The sequence below is a fragment of the Xenopus laevis genome, chromosome 4S (genome assembly GCF_017654675.1).
Source record: "Xenopus laevis strain J_2021 chromosome 4S, Xenopus_laevis_v10.1, whole genome shotgun sequence".
In the NCBI taxonomy this organism is placed as follows: domain Eukaryota; kingdom Metazoa; phylum Chordata; class Amphibia; order Anura; family Pipidae; genus Xenopus; species Xenopus laevis.
The window spans coordinates 50,386,038-50,400,149 of NC_054378.1; the positions used below are offsets into that span (position 1 = coordinate 50,386,038).

Below are 14,112 nucleotides of genomic sequence, written 5' to 3' on the forward strand. Positions count from 1 at the left end.
TAGCTTCTTGAAGCACTGAATTCTTGACCTCCTACAGTCCTATATTTTCTAGTTGACTCTGTGTAATATTTCCATCAGACAGAGAAAAATGAATAACTAAGTCTTAAGCAATTTGTCCGGTTGGATAATTTCCTTTTTCTTTAGTTTCCCCTTAGATTTAGGTTTAGATAATTTAAAAACAGTTACCTGATGACCATGGTGTAAAATAGTTTATTTAATAAAAATGTATCATTAAGTAATAAAAATATAGTATTCCACAAGTTTATTGTTAAGTGTCACACATCTTATGATACATATTAATATAAAGATGTGGATGCGTCTTCCGGAGGTTGCCAGGGAGACTCTGCTCCACTTTGATAACACTGTTTTACAGTTAGTGGAATATTGGTAATTTGTTTATTGTGCTGCGATGCTGATGTTGGTCCGCTGCATATATGTACAATCTTTAATGTAAACATATTACTTATTTACAACATGCCTATTTTTTCTTTCTCTTTCCAATGGCTGTAATAATTTTCTTGAAAAACCCCAATAAAAAACATTGAAACATAAATATACCAGTAAACCCCCAAAGTAATGTTGCTCTGAGTCCCCTGTCAAAAGAAACACAGCATTTCTTTCCTTCTATTGTGTACACATGGGCTTCTGTATCAGACTTCCTGCCTTCAGCTTAAACCTCATTGCCCTGGGCAAGAGCATGCTCAGTTTGCTCCTCTCCCCCCACCCCTCCCTTCTCTACTGTAATCTGAGCCCAGACCAGGGAGAGACTCAGGCAGGAAGTGATGTCACACCACATTAATACTGCAGCTCCTATCCTAAACAAACAGAGAGTTTCTAGAGCTTTTTACTCAGGTATGGTAAAACATTCTACAAAATAAATATAGCATTCTAGCTTGCACTATTGCAGCTAATCTATTGGCAATAAAATGTCTCCGTAGCTTTCCTTCTCCTTTAAGGAATATACATTTAAAAAGCCTTTATTAGCTTCTCATGGCTTTGATCTGAAAAGGTGCAGTGTTTCAGGCCTTTTTTAAGCTAATGGTGTTACCCCTGGCAAATGCCTAACGTTTTACTTACCCCTCGGTGCAGATTCAGGCATTGGAGTTCACAGGCGCTATCTTCTTTGGAAAACTTTCGGAATGAGACCGGCGTGTGCGCATGTGCAGTTGGAGCAATTTTCTGTTTCGCGACAACTGCGCATGTGCCGAAACGCCGGTCTCCATCCAATGATTACCGAAGTGGCTGAAGATGATGCCCATGAACTCCGATGCCTGAATCTGCACTGAGAGGTAAGTAAAATGTTAAGTAATGCTTTTGGGCCAACTCACACATCATTCCTGAAACTATAAGCTCAGTACAGTTTTGCCAATAACCAAGACGAAATAGGGTTATTTAAACAAAGGTCTAACAGACCTCTTCTTATGGTAAAGTTGATTAGAATAATGGTTAATTTAACTGTTAACGTTATTATACCTTTATTGTACAAACTGTTTTTTTTGATGTTCCAACCCCTTTAATTGGTGGTTTGCAAGTTTTTTAAAAGCAGTTACCTTCTTCACTATGTGAAATGTTATATTTGCTTTTGTGCCTCATGTATTTGCCTACTCAGAACAATAGTTTGCTTCCCTCTGTAATCTTAGCGTATATTATTTATTGGGTATGAAACCCAAGGCTCTCTTAATAAATGTATGGTAATAAATGTATGTTTTATGAATTCAAAGTGGCCTTAATTTTTAGACAAATCTTACTCATTGTTTTGCATAGCATTTGCTGATTGAGCAGTGAATTCCTTAATATTCATAACTTCCATTATCTTGATGCAGATGTAATTTAGTATGTTGGAGACATTTTCAACTGCATTCTCCGAAGAATTTCTTGCTCAATCTATGCTTTCATATGAACATTTTCAAATAATGGATCCTATCTGCTAGAAGATATTACCTTTAATGAATATTTTAAACTTTCAATATGAACATTAAATGTTTTATTGTTGAACATTCCTCTAATAAATTAGAATTACTTTTTTTCCCTTTAACATTTAGGGGAAAAGCATTTACATAAAATGGTCCACAGTTTTTATGATTGTTAAAGCTGAACACATTTATGTACCAATCTTAATAAAATACATTGCCCTCCTACGACTTTCAAATGTATATTAATGTATTTTATAGTTGAGCCTACTAAAGGCAGAGAGTTCTATAAATGAGTTAAATTAAATTCCACGATTAAATCTAAGGCATTTATAGCGCTTGCAAACACTGTATTAATCTGAATATACATACAAAGAATAGAAATGAGTTCCATAACATAGTATATAGTAACATAGTAAGTTACAGTAAATTGAAAAAAGTCACACGTCCATCAAGTTTAACCTTAAGTCTGTATAGAACCTGCCTAACTGCTAGTTGAGCCAGAGGAAGTAAAAACAAAACAATTTGAAGCCTCTCCAATTTGCTTCAGAGGGGGAAAAAAATCCTGACTAGCCCGATTGTCATCTTGGGAGTCAGGATTTTTCCCCCTTGAGGCAAATTGGAGTGGCTTCAAATTTTTTTGTTTTTACTTCCTCTGCACCTTCTTTGTTCTGATTTTATTTGCAGCATCGTGTTGCAGTGGTATAGTAATAGGTATATAGGTATAGATGCTCCTGCTTTCCTTCAACGGTCCAAAAAATGTAGGCAGGTTAATTTGCTCCTAATAAACACTGACCCTAATATGAAGGCACAGGCCAATGGTCTCAGATTGGAGGCTCCACTAGGGCATGGACCAATGTGATTGACTAAGAGTTTCTGTAATTTGCTTCATATGATAACTAAATCAATTAGTTGAATTATGTTTGTAAGCCATCCTACCTGTGGTCCTGTTGGTAGAATAGCAGGATCAGTGGATCTTTGTGAGCCTAAAAATAGTCTGTGAGTATATATATAATTTGCTTTATCTGAGACTTTGTTTATCCACATAGTTTTGCAACTGGGAATTAGTAGTGCATAAGCTCTTGCAGTAAAGTAGAAGGAAAGGTAAAATCACTGCTAATAACTGCTAAGAATGCTAAATTGTTAAACACCCCCAGTGACTTCTTGCCTGTTACTGTTTAGCTGGCAAATAAAAAATTCTGTATGCAATGTTTCATAAATTTAGTCTCAAACATTTTGTTTCCTCACAACTTCCTACTTGTCCACTCAAACCCATTTCTTTTAAACTTCTCAGCAATCCCTGACTTCTTCTGACTAATAAAGCCATAATGTATCTTTGTAATCTTTTCCTTTCATATAGATTATTTTCATCTCTGTTCTGAAAAATCCTTTCTTTATCTAGCCAATCTTGGTAACCGTCATCCCTTCTTTCTTCTTCCCTTAAACTCTAAACCACTTAAGTACTTAGTATACAATAAACTGACATTATTCCTCTCTAACCATAACCTTCCGGGACCCCTTGAAATCTGACTTTGGACCACAACATTACACAGAATATATGCCAAAAACATGTATTACAACTAAAAGTTCTGATTCTCTCAGTTTCTTTTGAGACTGTGTGTGCACCCTTTCTTCATTCAGTCCCTCCATTCTCTAAGCCTTTATGACTCTGCCTCCTCTGGTTTTTATCTAACCTCTCAAATTTACTACAGAGTATCATCACCTCTCTTACATCTCTTTGTTGGGTTTTCTCAAAAATCTATCTTACACCTCTTATTATTTTAAATGTATATTTCCTTCCATGTCAAACTAATCAATTCATATGGTTTCCAACACCACCTCTATACTGACAATACTCAAATCTATATGTCCTCTCCTGATATTCTTTCTTGTTAGCTATAGCTTCTTAGATGTCCAAGTGCTACATTAAATTAAACCTCTGTAAAAACCTCATCCAACACCAACAACATCCCAAAAGTGTCGTTCACAATTGACAGCTCCCCTCTCTTCACAGTTATCACCCCAAGCCCCATCACTTGAGGTTATCCTTGATACTGCTGTGTCCTCCACTCCTTATATCCAATTAAGGAGCTAAAACTTCCCATTCTTATTTAAGAAATATTTGCAAAACAATTTATCACACAAGATGCTAACAAAATTCCAATTCACTCTTTTGTCAGATTACTTATAGACAACTGTAGCAATTGTCCTTCCCACCGCTAGCCTTATACGCCTCAGAATATACTTCTCTCTCTGCACTGGCTTCCACTACCAATTGGAATATTTCAATTTATCTAACCTACACCTCAACTCAGTTTTCATGTACTTTCTTTCATTCATTGCAAGGGTAGCATTCCTTCTCTTGAATTCCTTTCAACTCTCTGTGTGACTTTCTACCAATCTCTCTGCCTATAAACAAATTCTAAAAACACCTTTTTTTTTTAAGAAACTTGCCCTCGTTTAGTTTAACAAAATGTCATTATACACCACATGCTGCTAAACACAATGATCAATACCATATACTGTATCTCACCTTGCTGAATGATCCTTGAAATAACAAGGTTTGTGTAATGTAGGGTTGAACTCCGGGGGGAGGGGGGTCGTGACGCAGCAGGGGTGGTACTGTGATGTAGTGGGGCGGGGCCGTGACATGGTGGGGGCAGGCCTGTGGCTTCTGGGACGGGGCTATGACATGGTGATTGGCTGATCGCCACGTCAATCTCAAGACATCCTGCCCAGTTTTTCTAATTTTGAAAACTGGACAGCCAGTTTTGACCCGAACAGCCCTTCAAAAAAAACAGGTTGTCAGGGTTCAAACCATACAGGTGGAAACCCTAGTGCAGGGGTCCCCAAACTTTTTCACCCGTGAGCAACATTCAGATGTAAAAGAGTTGGGGAGCAACACTAGCTTGTAAAATGTTTCTGGTTGGTGCCAAATAAGGGCTGTTATTGGCTATTGGTAGCCCCTATGTGCTCTGGCAGCCTACAGCAGGCTCCATTTAGCAGTATATCTGTTTTTTATGCAACCAAAACTTGCCTCCAAGCCTGAAATTCAAAAATAAGCACCTGCTTTGAGGCCACTGGGAGCAACATCCAAGGTGTTGGGGAGCAGCAACATGTTGCTCACGAGCTACTGGTTGGGGATCACTGCCCTAGTGTAATGTATACCATAGAATTTTTAAATTTTTTACTCTAGTACATTTCATTCTCATAAATGTTATGCTTAACTCCTGTGTCTGGATTACAATTTAAATTCTTTTGTCAGATATACCTAACTGTATATTTGATACTTGACTCCACCATCTGTGTGTGACACAAGAAGCTGCAGGGAGGTAGGTAGAATCGTTTTTTTTTTTAAGAAATTCTAAGGATTCCCACAGAACCTTTTTTACACATTTAACTTATTTGGATTTTAGAAATTGACATCACAATACTGCAGCCATTAGTGAAATCTATCTTCTTGAGTTAATGGTGAATACATTTAGCACATTAGTACAGGTATGGGATCTGTTATCCTGAAACCCATTATCCACAAAGCTCTGAATTATGGGAATACCATCTCCCATAGGCTCCATTTTAATCATTCTTGTTTTTAAAAATGATTTTCCTTTTCTCTGTACTAATAGAACAGTACCTTGTACTTGATGGTAACTAAGATATAATTTATCCTTGCTTGAGGGATTAATTCATGTTTAAATGATTTCTCTAAATTATGGAAATACCCCTTATCTGGAAAACTCCAGGTCCCAAGCATTCTGGGTAATGAGTCCCATTTTCCTGACCATCCCGATGAAAGGCTGTATGACCTGAAACCCAACTTGATGGACAAATTATTATATATATTAAAGATATATAATTTTTGGTTTCAAAATATGATCACCGCATAACTTCCATTATGTACCTAGTGCTAAATGGAGTGGATTCATCTTGGGGTGGTGTGAGTTTGACGCATCAAGTCCCTGGGCCTTATATGCGGTCCTCAGAGTAGATACAGGTGTATCATCCACTTATATACAAATATTGTGTGCTTTAAAAGTTAGCTAAGCAGCTGAGCCTAACTTATCTTGCACCTAGCAGTAATGCTTATTTTATATCTATTTATGAGAGATAGAGTTACAAGGGAGACTTATACATATACTAATGGCTAGGGGTAAAGCTTAGTGCTTCCTTAATGCATGTCACTCCAAAATGTGTGTTTTCTAAAAAAAAATAGAGATATAGTGGCAAAAGAGATATAGTGGATTGCCTAATTGTTTTGCACTTTGCATCAGGTAGTAAATTAAATCCAGTATGTATGATTAAATCACAATTTTTGGAATGCAGTTACTATGTGTTGGATTGGATGTTGCTTCCTCTGTGTATCTTACATTGCAAAGTATTTTGCATGTCCCTCCATAGGCAACAGAGACAAGCTCATTTAGTTCCAAGGACATGAACACCACTGGGGATTAAGGGCTATATTTTGAAATTGGATAAAAATGCTTCCAATCCCTTAAATAGTGACACATTCCTTGTGTTTCCAGCTAGATTAGGATATGTTTTGTTATGACTAATCCAGACTCTCTTTGTCCTCATTGTCATCTTTGGCTGTGATGAGATATTATAGAGAAACATAATTGGTTTAAAAATAGAAAGCCGTTTTAGGTGCTGGTTTGTATGCTGTAGTTCAGTAAAAAAAAAAAACACATAAATACTCTTGTATGCTGATTTTTTTAAATTTTATTTTTATTTATATTAAGGAAACAGCATATCCAATTTTTGTGTATCTAATATATGAATAGAACTTATACTAGGCTTCCATTGTATATATGGTTGCCACCTTTTGCCAGTGGCAATACCGACCAGCACTGAAAATGTATACGTGGGGTTATGATATAAAAAGGGGTAAAGCTCTGATGTCGACGGAGGTGTTTAGGAGCTGTCTGGGGTAAAGGTGGGACAGGGTGAGAGAGATTGGCAGGGAATTGGGGTGCTTTTGGGCTGGAACCACTGATGATTACAAATGTAATTGCCAGTAAATTTTTGATACTAGACTTGGCTGGTATTTTACTGGTTAAGCCAGTTTAAGTTAAAGGGTTTGTTCTTTTTTGAGTTAACTTTAAGCATGATGTAGAGAGTGATATTCTGAGACAATTTGCAATTAGTTTCCATTTTTTATTTGTGGTTTTTGAGTTAATTCAGCAGTTGTAGATTCAGCAATCTGGTTGCTAGGGTCTAAATAGCAACCATGCATTGGTTTGAATAAGAGACTGGAATATGAATAGGAGAGGACCTGAATAGAAAGATGAGTAATAAAAAGTAGCAGTAACAATTCTAACTTTACAAAGAATTTGTTTTAGTTGGGGTCCCATACCCCCATTTGAAAGCTGAAAAGAGAAGAAGGCAAATTTTTAAAAACTATAACAATAAATAATGTGAAGACCACTTGAAATGTTGCTTAGAATTAACTATTTTATTGCATACTAAAAGTTAATTTAAAGGTGAACCATCCCTTTAATTGAATAAGATATGACATGGATATGATAGCTAGGCAGCGTTCTAGGCAGAGGTCCTTTCTATATTCCTATATTATATATAGGCTTTGTGGCTCCTCTTCACTTGATGTTACTGTTTGGTCTAAACAGATGGAACAAACAAGGGATGGAGAGGGGAAGGGAATAACTACACAGCAATCTATTTACTTTTTATTGTATAAGGGGAAGTTGTGCATAAAAAAAAACCTTTGTTTTTGGAGTTACAGTTGCTTTCAAGGGAAAATCAAAAAGGTGTTTCCCATTTTCACATTGTTCTGCCTTAATTTTTTTATTTCAGATCTTGTTTGGCTAATAATTTAGTGGCTGACTTGCTTTGTTGTTGTTCTAGGCCAGGGGTGTCCAAACTGTGGCCCGAGGGCCACATACGGCCCAGGATGCATATGAATGTCGCCCAGCTCGAAACGCTTGGTTTCCGAGGAAACGTCATGTTGCAAAGGATATAGGAGGAGGGGGGTCTCTGTCCATTGCCCAGTTAGTAGTAATAATAATATAATTAGTCTATTTAATATCCAGGTGTCCCATAGTCCAATGTATAGCTCCATCTGGTTATCCAACTGGCATTGTAGTTCTGTGTATTTCCTTTACTTTTACAAATCAAACGTGTTTGTGTATTTCATATGTGGCCCCAGACAATTTTTCTTTTTCCATTGTGGCCCGACGAAGCCAAAAGTTTGGACACCCCTGTTCTAGGCAGTGTAGCAACTGGAATGAAAAAAATATGAAATGCATTGGTCTTGATTACCCTGTTGGTTATAGTGTTCTCTTATAAATACAGTTAATACTGTTTATTTGAAAGACATTTTGAATAATATATTTGGATTAGGAACTGGGTTCATTTTTCTGTTTTTTTTTTTTTTAACAAAAAACTGTTTTTATGCAACCTACACATCTAAAAACATTTAGTTAGATAGCCCTTCTAATATATGTGATTGTGTATTCATTGTCATGATATAGAAATGTTCATTCTATTTCATTTAATTTCTTTGACAGTCGTGTGTTTAAGACAGACATGGAGTTGGAGGTTCTTCGTTACACAAATCGCATCTCCAGTGAAGCCCACAAGGAGGTAATTAATTTTTTAAATAGTATAATGTGCCTTAAGACTGGCATGCATGTCTTAAGGTTTGGCATAACTGAAAGTATTTTAGAAAAAACAAAATTTTCCTTGACAGCATAAAATGAAATACCTTCTATATATAAAATCAGTAACGTCTTTGCCGTTGCAAAGTCAACCATGGCAGAAACCCATTGATTCCCCTTTACCCCTCTCACACTCAGTAAACCTACCATTATTTCTTAACACTGCCTGTCTTTCTTTAATAAAATATTCTCTGCTCAGGTACAGAAAGAATGTGATATTAAGACAGTTACCATTTCTTGCCTGCCAATTATCTCGGATTTGCTAGAAAGCTAATATGCTTTAAAAAATATTTCCCAGGGCATTGCTTTAATCCCTGATGCTATGTATCTGTAATTCTGATGGGATAATGTAATTTGCTCAAGTTCCCAATAATAGCCAGTCATCAGTTATAATTTACTACCTGCTTTTTGAAAGCAAACATCTGATTGGTTCCTAGTAGCTGCAATGCCTGAAGAAGTTTGTTGTGTGTTTTCAACTTCCCCCCTTAGACCTGCTGATTTGTAATGATTGCAAATATCGAATGTGAGATTAGAACTCACCACAGAATAACTCACTTTCTATTTATTCCTTTATGATTTTTAAAAGCATATTTATCAAATTGTAAGCTCCCTTGATTGATACATTTCTAAAAAAATGTATCAATGGGTGGGATACAGGTATAAGGAAAGGAAAAAGGAACATATGGAAAACAAAAAGATAAAACATAACCCTTGTTGTTTTTCAGCTGATGACTTGTTTGTACTGGGTATTTAATTGTTGTTATTTAATTACTTATATTTTTATTTAGGCCACTCTTATTCGTATTCTAGTTTCACATAAACTACCACCTGGTTTCTTGGGAAAACTAGAGCCTAGCAACCAGATAGCTGCTAAAATTCCAAACTGAACAAAAAGCTATTAAAAGAAAAAAGAAAAAAAAGAAAAAACGAAAATCAATTGAAATTGTGTGAATTTTTACACCATTATAAAATTGTATTTATATGTGAACCACCATTTTAATAAATAATCCAAATGAATACCAGTACTGGGCTGTGTGAGTGCACCTTGACCAAAATGATTAACTTCTCTGTCTCCCCAGGTCATGAAGGCCGCAAGAGTTGGAATGAAAGAATTTGAACTGGAGAGGTAAAGCAGATATTTATGCAATACATTAGTGATTCCGAAATATTAGTTGTAAGACATCAATATATTGTCAGGAGATTGCCAGTCGCTAAAATTTGACTAGATTGCACCAAAATTGCATTAATATGTAGGTGTCATCAGTGAACCCTTGTAGTAAATGGCCCTCATTGTGTCAGGTCTATGTGAGTCTAAAAATGCCTGTTGTTTTGTATGCAGGTCTACCCCTGCTACACATGTGACTGTGTACAGCATAATTTCAGCTCGAGAGGGAAACTATTTATTTCTTTCCTAGTACACCTAGAAATTTAGATTTAACATTTGGGACAGGAAGCTGCCACACTATAACAAAAGAAAATTACTAGAAGAAATCTTTAGTTCTACCAGAAATGTGTGCATAAATAATGTCCCTCCAGGACGCAACATCTGCTGAATTATTATAGTGCCGAAATGATGCCTTTGCAGAACTCATGCAGCTAAGCTTTAATAATTTGTGTGCTGCTTCAGTACAGTATGTTTAGGTTTATAGTGGTGGAACTGCAGACTTTGAGATCCCTTCTTATGCCTTACTTGATTTTCAAAAGATCATTTTTTCTTGTACAGGTATGGGATCCGTTATCCGGAAACCCACTATCCAGAAAGCTCAAAATTACGGAATGGCCGTCTCCCTTAGACTCCATTTTATACATATAATCCATATTTTAAAACATTATTTCCTTTTCTCTGTAATAATAAAACAGTGCCTTGTACTTGATCCCAACTAAGATGTAATTAATCCTTATTGTAGACAAAAACCAGCCTATTGGGTTTATTTAATATTTAAAGGATTTCCTAGTAGACTTAAGGGATGACAATCCAAATTACGGAAAGATCTATTATCCGGAAGACTCCAGGTCCGGAGCATTCTGGATAACAGGTTCAATACCTGTATTGTATTATACAGTACATAATGTTGAGACCTGGGATTTTTATCATTTCGATCACCATACCTTATGTCTACTATAAAATCTATAACAAATAATACATTTATAAAATATATGTAACAACTAAATAAAGCCAATAGGATTGTATTTCCACCAATCTTGATTTATGCAGCTTAGCAGCAAGCACAATCGGGTCGAAGTTTTTTTTTTTAAAGAGACAGTACTTCGACTATCGAATGGTCGAATAGTGGAACGTATTTTAGTTTGAGTCGAAGTCGTAGTCGAAGGTTGAAGTAGCCAAAAAAAAACATTAGAAATTCGCTGTTTTTTTTATTCTATTCCTTCACTCGAACTGAGTAAATGTGCCCCTAACTGTTTCATACACAACACACACACATGTAACTTCAATATTATATAGCAATGTGCATTTATTGACACTAGTGTCATTAATTGCGCATTGCAGTTATTCTGCCTTTGGGCCTTATCCTTTTCTACTATACAATATAGATGTCACAGTACAAGGTTGAGTAGTAATTAATTCAGATTGTCAGAAACCAACACCATTAGTATCAAAATTGAATAATCAACTTCTAAAACAGGTGAACCTCATTTTGGCTAAACTCAAGAAACCATATTTTGAGCAACGCATTTTAATTGTTGATTTAATTGACATGTTTAATTTTAAAGGACCAGTAACATCGATGTTTTTTTAAAAACAATTTGTTAGTATACATCGAAAAAAAAAACCCACAAAGACAAATGAAACTTTAAAATCACAAAGTCTTTATTAATAAATAACTTACCAAAACTCCGCTTGCGCTCCTCTTCAGAAAGGGTGACACGGTGACGATCCATCGTGCATCACTCGATTTCTCCACTCTGGCTATCTCTTATAATGAAGGCAGGGAGGAGAAATCGAGCGCCACACGATGGATCGCCCGATCGATTTATGAAGAGGCGCACGAGTGGAGTTTCAGTAAGTTATTTACATGGCCTTGTTAAATTGTTTTTATTTCAATTTAAAGCCACATATGCACCTTGAATATTCACCAAACAGCCATTTTTTTATTGAAAAAATAATGAAAGCATTAAAAGTAGCGGCAATTAAAAAATGTCTCATACATGAAAATATATGAAAATGTAAACACCGGAAAAAACAAAATTACTGTTTTAAACATTGACCGTTCCAGAACATTCTTACTGAAAACTGGCTCTGTGTTTAAAATGTTTTAGAGCATTGTTCTACCCTCTTTGGAGCTGATCTATTGCGTATCCTGGGGGGAGAGATTTTCGTCTGCTGTTTGTTCCGTCACTTTGTACATTTTGCAGAAGTATTGTGTACTATGTCTTTTTCTTTCCAACGTGGGTGTTTATCGCCACTACAAATTATTTGCGTGGATAATCAGTAAGGCACCAAAGACATTTTGTGATTATGGGTTTTCTAGAGCTAATGCTTCCCTTGGCTACTGACCTTCATAGAGGAAGGTTTATATGAGATTAAAACATTATTTAGCTAGGCAGCATGGCTTTCAAAGTAACTTGGATTGTTGCAGCCTTTTAAGAAAATGAGTGTACAGAATACTGTTCAGGGGAATGTTTGCCACTTTGAAGTTTAAAGCGCTAACAGTAAATTGTTGCATTCCTCCATGTAGTCCATTATAAAGCACTACTTTAGTACTTATTGTAAAGTATATCAAATCTAATGGAACATTTTCTAGCAACAAAAATGTAAGAACAGTTCATGGGGAAAATTAACATGCTAGCCAATAGAGTCGTACAAAAATAATTGTAACCCAAAATCTAAGTAATTATTTAAAGTTATTGCTTTCATTACTTAAAACAGCTCTGTGCTTTAAGATAACAAAAAAACATACTTTGCACAACACTGCCTTTGATTCAGCTATGGAGTAATATAATTATATATGCTAAAGAGGTGTGATATTTGACAGTATATGAGCACTATTTGTAACTGTTAATGAAACTACCAGAAGGATCCCCTGGAACTTCACTGCTATGTTCAAGTAAAATTATCAAAAAAAAAGCCTAAAGAAGCTCAAGGAGCATGGACATCAGAATGATTCAAAAAGAATGTTCTTTGAGACCAAAGCCAATGGATGAGATATTTAGGGGTGACTCAAGAGAAGCATGAACCAGTAATTTACTCTACTTCAATATCCTGCTGTGCACAAGAGAAACTATAAGAAACTACAGACTGAACAAGGGGTACATAGAAAACAGAAACATCTTTGGATGAAATGGAAGATGTAGGTTTCAAAACTGAATTCAAGAGATAGAATTGAAAAGTTTCTTTTAGTCAAGAAAACTCTTATTAGCAAACATCTTTTGAGAAAGGGAGGGCATTAGGGTATTCTGCTTTGTCTTACCTATGCTAAACTATATTTTGCAATTGGAGCATCAAAGAAAAGATAAAATAAGCTACCCATTAAGACAAAAGAAGGAATATTAACCCATAGAAACAACACAGACGTTACAAACATATTTTTGTCTGTGGAGTAGATCAGATGAATCATCTTGAGTAGAGGTAAGGTGACTTCCTAAAAATACCATTTGGTAAAAATGTCCAGTGCAGGATTCTTCATTGGTATTCAGAAGCTTCATTAGTGGTAGAAATGCAAAATTAAGAGTAATGCAGTTTGATCCTCAAAGAAGGGACATCCAAAGCCTTAAAGTGGACCTGTCACCCAAACATAAAAAGCTGTGTAATAAGTCCTTTTCAAATTAAACATGAAATCCAAATTAGTTTTTTTTATTTAAGCATTCATAGATGTTGTAAACTCTTTTAAAAATCTCAGCTGTCAATCAAATATTGTCTGCCCCTCCTTTATGCCTTAGGCATAGGGGCGGGGCAGGCAATTACTTTCACTTTCCATTCAGCAATTCCTAGATTTCACTGCTCTCCCAACATTCGGCCTCTCTCTTTATCATTTAATTGTGTAGCCAGTGCATGGAGATGGACATCAGGTCCCCCGTTCTGGTGCACAAACAAGATTCTAAAAATTCTGAGATGATGCAAGGCTTGCCTTAATAACAGTGTCCACAAAATGGCTCCAGCCTCCTTGATATAATTATGAATTCCCAGACTGAAGGAATCAAGATTCAAATAATTTATATAGTGTAATCAAAGTTAATTTTGCTTGACTAACATGATAAAATAGGATTTGTAATATTTTTTTTCAGGTGACAGGTCCCCTTTAAAAACTGGGAGCCTCTTTCAGAAATTATTAGACAAAAAATGTGTAGGATGTTAAAAAATGAAAAATTAAATGAGCTATAACATATTATTGTGGTAGGTTGACAATAAAGTCCATGGCCATAAGTGTGAGACAGAACAGTAGCAGAGCAGACTAGGCCACATAAAAGGGAACACAAGGCGGTACAGTTGGCCCTAAAGATAATACAGTCTTCCGTTTTCTTTTGAACAGTAGGCCACCAGATGGATTGAGACAGAAACCCCATATTTCATG

At 35.9% G+C, this 14,112-nt stretch overlaps 1 protein-coding gene across 1 annotated transcript in view; it reads left to right on the forward strand.

Annotated features, from left to right (window-relative positions):
- Positions 1-14,112, forward strand: part of pepd.S (peptidase D S homeolog) — a 119,907-nt gene that overhangs the window by 31,350 nt on the left and 74,445 nt on the right. Inside the window, 2 exon segments of the mRNA NM_001086356.1 lie at positions 8,435-8,510; positions 9,664-9,710. Of these exon segments, the coding sequence (NP_001079825.1) occupies positions 8,435-8,510; positions 9,664-9,710 (123 nt within the window).